This window comes from Dendrobates tinctorius, unplaced genomic scaffold (assembly GCF_039654945.1).
Source record: "Dendrobates tinctorius isolate UK_male_01 unplaced genomic scaffold, ASM3965494v1 ptg000223l, whole genome shotgun sequence".
NCBI classification, from domain to species: domain Eukaryota; kingdom Metazoa; phylum Chordata; class Amphibia; order Anura; family Dendrobatidae; genus Dendrobates; species Dendrobates tinctorius.
In genome coordinates this window covers 11,173,489-11,179,488 of record NW_027361890.1, presented here as the reverse complement: position 1 = coordinate 11,179,488, position 6,000 = coordinate 11,173,489, and the positions used below count along the sequence as shown (strand labels likewise).

Sequence of the window (6,000 nt, the reverse complement as noted above, 5' to 3'; positions counted from 1 at the left end):
AAAATGATTTTTTTATTTTCACGCCTCTACATTATAAACTTTACTGAAACACTTGGGGGTTCAAAGTGCTCACCACACATCTAGATAAGTTCCTTGGGGGGTCTAGTTTCCAAAATGGGGTCACTTGTGGGGGATTTCCACTGTTTAGGCACATCAGGGGCTCTGCAAACGCGACATGACACCCGCAGACCATTCCATCAAAGTCTGCATTTCAGAACGTCACTACTTCCCTTCCGAGCCCCACCGTGTGCCCAAACAGTAGTTTTCTCCCACATATAGGGTACCAACGTACTCAGGACAAATTGGACAACAACTTTTGGGGTCCAATTTCTCCTGTTACCCTTAGGAAAATAAAAATTGGAGGCTAAAAGATCATTTTTGCGGAAAAAAAATGATTTTTTTTATTTTCACGGTTCTACATTATAAACTTTAGTGAAACACTTGGGGGTTCAAAGTGCTCACCACACATCTAGATAAGTCCCTTGGGGGGGTCTAATTTCCAAAATGGGGTCACTTGTGGGGGGTTTCCACTGTTTAGGTACATCAGGGGCTCTCCAAATGCGACATGGCATCCGATCTCAATTCCAGCCAATTCTGCATTGAAAAAGTCAAACGGCACTCCTTCCGTTCTGAGCTCTGTCGTGTGTTCAAACAGTGGTTTAGCCCCACAGACGGGGTATCGGCGTATTCGGGAGAAATTGCACAAAAAATTTTGTGGTTCATTTTCTCTTTTTACACTTGTGAAAATAAAAAAAATGGTTTTGAAGTAAAATGTTTGTGAAAAAAAGTTAAATGTTTATTTTTTCCTTCCATATTCCATTCATTCATGTGAAGCACCTGAAGGGTTAATAAACTTCTTGAATGTGGTTTTGAGTACATTGAGAGGTGCAGTTTTTAGAATGGTGTCACTTTTGGGTATTTTCTGTCATATCGACCCCCCAAACTCACTTCAAATGTGAGGTGGTCCCTAAAAAGAATGGTGTTGCAAATTTTGTTGTAAAAATGAGAAATCGCTGGTCAACTTTTAACCCTTATAACTTCCTAAAAAAAAAAAATTATGTTTCCAAAATTGTGCAGATGTAAAGTAGACATGTGGGAAATGTTATTTATTAACTATTTTGTGCGATATCACTCTCTGATTTAAGGGCATAAAAATTAAAAGTTTGAAAATTGCAAAATTTTCTAAATTTTTGCCAAATTTTGATTTTTTTAAAAATAAGCGCAGATCATATCAAAAATTTTTTACCACCATCATGAAGTACAATATGTCATGAGAAAACAATGTCAGAATCAGTAGGATCCGTTGAAGCGTTCTAGAGTTATGACCTCATAAAGTGACACTGGTCAGAATTTAAAAAATTGGCCCGGTCACAAAGGCAAAAACAGGCTCGGTTGCGAAGGGGTTAAAAGCCAGGGGGTGAATACTTTTGCAAGCCACTGTGTAGTCCATACATTATTACCGCACCAGCCTTAACTGTGGACACCCGATAAAAGAGTTCATTGATTCATGTTGTTAGTTAAATATTCTGGCTCTCCCATCTGCATGGCGCTACAGAAATCTGGATTCATCTAACCAGGCAATGGTTCAATACTGCTCAGTGATTCAATTTTTGCATTCAAATATCCACTATATTGCTGCCTTTGAGTTTCATCTGCTGTTATGACCCATCCATGCTAATGAATGACAAACCCAAATTGTGCATTTGGACACGTTATTTGGGCACCAGCCTTGTATTCGGCTGCAACTTGTTCCACTTTGCGCCACCTGTTCATAAGAATTGTTCGGGACATCGTCCTCTGTCCTCTTTTATTGTCACATTGTGTATGTCCACAGGATCCTATTTCACAGTTTTTTTCCTCAATCACGCTATCGTCAGTATGTTCATGGTTGCATGAAAAACCTCACAAGGCTGACAGGATTTTAAATTCTAACCTTGGCTAGTTATAGTTGCTCAGATCACTCAGTTACAGTATCCCAATCTTATATGGATTCACACTGAAAACTGGATCATATGACGATGCTGCAATCTGGGGTCATATATGTGTCTAATCTCCATACATAGTAACATAGTAACATAGTTATTAAGGTTGAAGGAAGACTTTAAGTCCATCTAGTTCAACCCATATCCTATCCTAACTTGCCCTAACATGTTGATCCAGAGGAAGGTAAAAAACCCCATGTGACAAACAGTAAGCTTCACATTGGGGAAAAAAATTCCTTCCTGACTCCACATACGGCAATCAGACTAGCTCCCTTGATCAACGCAATATTAAGGAGACTAGTGTATATACCCTGTAATATTATACTTTTCAAGAAAGGCATCCACGCCCTTCTTAAATTTTAGTAGGGAATCACTCATTACAACATCATATGGCAGAGAGTTCCATAGTCTCTCTGCTCTTACAGTAAAGAATCCGCGTCTGTGAGTATGCTTAAACCTTCTTTCCTCCAGACGTAGAGGATGCCCACTTGTCTCCGTCACAGGTGTAAGAGAAAAAAGATCATTAGAAAGCTCTTGGTATTGTCCCCGCATATATTTATACATTGTAATAAGATCACCCCTAAGCCTTCGATTTTCCAAACTAAATAACCCCAAGTGTAATAACCTGTCAGGAATGCTGCAATTGTGAAATCTCTGTTAAAGGGTTGTCCAGTGTATAATGTGATAGAGAAATATCTATCTACAGTATCTATCTATCTATCTATCTATCTATCTATCTATCTATCTATCTAGCTTGAGAAAGGCTCAGTTGAGCCGAAACGTTGCCTTGATATGTGGGCTGAATAAAACTCACCTACCACTTTGAAAAAAGTTACTATTGAGTGCTGCCTTTTTTTGGAATGAATATCTAAAAATTGCACCTGTTCACACTTAGGAGGCGCTGGTCAGTTTTTTTGTATAGCTATTTTGGGGGGGGGGGGGTGACTTCCTCCTCTCTGACACTTGCACTCCTCCCATTAACCGGCAGGTGTTCTCAACCAGTTCTACTTGCCCATTCAAATTGGAGGCTTGCAGCCCAGGAGAGACATGTTTGTCCATTATAGTAGGTTTTTTAACCAGAAAGTGGCATATACAGTAGAATATGGAAGGGTTTAGACAGGACCCGTCAGAGAAGTGTCACCTTGCCGCGGTTGACGGGCACACATGAATTGGCCAAATCATGCGCTAAGAACCTTCACTTTTGTAAGTACATTTTGCTGAGGGACAGAGCGTTTGGCAGTTGTTATTTCCATTGGCATCATATGTCTTGGCATTCACAGGGTGCTGCTGTGCTTTTTTCATATCTATATATCTATCTATCCATCACCTATCTGTCTGTCTATTTATCTAACTATCTATCTACAGTATCTATCATCTATCTATCCATCCATCACCTATCTATCTATCTATCTATCTATAAAAAAAAAGCACAGCAGCACCCTGTGAATGCCAAGACATATAATGTGAATGGAAATAAAAGCTTCCAAATGCTCTGTCCCTCAGCAAGATGTACTCACAAAAAAGAAGGTTATTAGCGCATGATTTGGCCAATTCATGTGTGCCCGTCAACCGCGGCAAGGTGACACTTCTCTGACGGGTCCTGTCTGAACCCTTCCATATCCTACTATATATGCCACTTTCAGGTTAAAAAAAAACAACAAACCTATTATAATGGACAAACATTTCTCTCCTGGGCTGCAAGCCTACAAGTGAATGGGCTAGTAGAACTGGCTGAGAACACCTGCACGTTAACGGGAGGAGTGCAAGGGTCAAGCAGAGGGAGTCACCCCCCCCTATATTTAGCTATACAAAAAAACCTGACCAGCATCTTCCAAGTGTGAATAGGTGCAAGCTGCAGTGACTGCCCAGGAGAGACATGTTTGTCCATTATAATAGTTTTATAGTTTTTTTGTTTTTTTTACCTGAAAGTGGCATATATAGTAGGATATGGTAGGGTTCAGACAGGACCCGTCAGAGAAGTGTCACCTTGCCGCAGTTGACGGGCACACATGATTTGGCCAAATCATGCGCTAAGATCCTTCGCTTTTGTAAGTACATCTTGCTGAGGGACAGAGCGTTTGGAAGTTTTTATTTCCATTGACATTATATGTCTTGGCATTCACAGGGTGCTGCTGTGCCTTTTTTTATATATGTTTTGCAGTCACTGCAGCTTGCACCTATTCACACTTGGAAGATGCTGGTCAGGTTTTTGTATATCTATCTATGAGAGCAGTGGAGATAGCAGTGCAATATGTGAGCGCATGCCATAGGCTGCGACAAAAAGAACTATGATATGCCATGGACTTCTATGGCCCCCACCCTGGATTTGCCCCATCCCCCCCCCATCCACATCCCCTATGCCATGGACTTCTATAGCCCCATCCTGGATCTGCCCCCATCCACCTTTCTTACAGCCCCTACCCAACATCCCTACAGTCCCTATCCCTATTCCCTCTTGTACACTTGCTTTGGCAAAACTAATGTGTATTTAGTCCTGCCAATAAAGCTTCTTTGAATTTGAATTACATCTATCTATCTATGTATCTATCTATCTATCTATCTATCTATCTACCCATCCATCACCTATCTGTCTGTCTATCTATCTATCTATCTATCCCATATTTATCAATCTAGTATCTATCTATCTATCTATCTATTTATCTATCTATCCATTTATCTATCTATCTATCTATCTGTCTGTCTGTCTGTCTGTCTGTCTATCTATCCCATATCTATCTATCTCGTATCTATCTATCTGTCTATCTGTCTAGCTATCCCATATCTATCCATCTATCCATCTGGACAACAAGAAGTGTATGGATGAATATAGTCTGTTCTTACTTCTGGAGAATTTCTGGGGCGCTCCCTTCTTTCTGTGGAACCTATGGACATAGATATGAGCATTTGTATGCAGGGGATTGCAGCCTTCCTTTTGGGGATGATGCTTCACTTTCTTCTTGTTCTAGTAAATTATTTTGCTCCCCAGGGCATTGAGGTTGTGTGAGGATGACTTTATTTGGGAACAAAAAAAAGTGGATTTCTGATGCCAACCCAATGACACCCTTTAAATGATGATCATAGTAGAGTCAGCCCTGTGGTAAAACAAATGGTTAACTGTCCAAAAAGGACTGCCATGGCATCTACCCATAACTGCTGCTCATGCCACTTGTTGGCACACATAATGTGCTCCTGCCAGGCTCTCTGCCCCCCTGATGACTTCTCCCCCAGCCCCCCTAGATCCCATTACTGGCTGCCCCCCTTTACCTTCCCCGATACAAGACCACATTTGTGGGGTGTTTTGGCTGAGGTTTAACCCTTGCAGGCGGCGCAGCTGGCGGCTGCTGGCAGGGAGGAGGGATGAGAGGAGGCAGGCTTTAGGGCTCCGGGGAGATCCTTAAACTGTTCTCTCGCTCGCTCTCTCTCAATCCTTCCTCGATCAGTTAAAGCCACTGAGAGCGGAGCATCAGCAGCATCCAGCCTGGTCCACTGCCGCCTGTGCCAGCCTGCTGCCCCTCACCTCTGCCGACATGCTCCTAGGATGTTAGCCTCCTCGCCAGCCTGGCACCTGGAGCCTCTCCGCAGGTTACCATGTTTGGGACTGCCTGTCTACTCAGCATTCTCCTACAGTGTGCAGCCAGGGGAGAGGTATCTGCAGGTAACGTAACTTTACTCCTCCGCCTGGCACCATTTCATGGGCACGATGGGATTTCAGTGCCAGCATTGGTGATGCTCCCTGGTAGTTGGACATTTGTCTTTTTTTTTAACTATGCAAGTTGTTTTGAATACAAAGTGACACGATCTGGAAAATGCAGAGTTGAGGAGGTCCATTGATGAATGCAGGAGATCATGACCACTGATTGACCACTCTAGGTCCATATGGGTCACACAGTGCTGGCTTTGGTCCTGATGTTGAGTGATCCCATAACTGCAGATCATCATGACCACTGATTGACCACTCTAGGTCCATATGGGTCACACAGTGCTGGCTTTGGTCCTGATGAGGAGTGATCCCATAACT

General features: G+C 42.4%; 1 protein-coding gene across 8 annotated transcripts in view; it reads left to right on the top strand.

Moving 5' to 3' along the window:
• Window positions 1–5,410: 5,410 nt before the first annotated feature.
• The window catches only part of PTPRT (protein tyrosine phosphatase receptor type T), a 648,808-nt gene continuing 648,218 nt past the window's right edge, over window positions 5,411–6,000 (top strand). For 4 of the 8 annotated variants that reach the window (XM_073555335.1, XM_073555333.1, XM_073555332.1 and 1 more), the window contains exon 1: window positions 5,412–5,637. In XM_073555335.1, the coding sequence (XP_073411436.1) occupies window positions 5,571–5,637 (67 nt within the window). In that variant the 5' untranslated portion in view covers window positions 5,412–5,570. Of the gene's footprint in view, window positions 5,638–6,000 lie in introns of all 8 variants that reach the window. The other 4 variants (XM_073555336.1, XM_073555338.1, XM_073555337.1 and 1 more) reach the window with 2 other exon arrangements.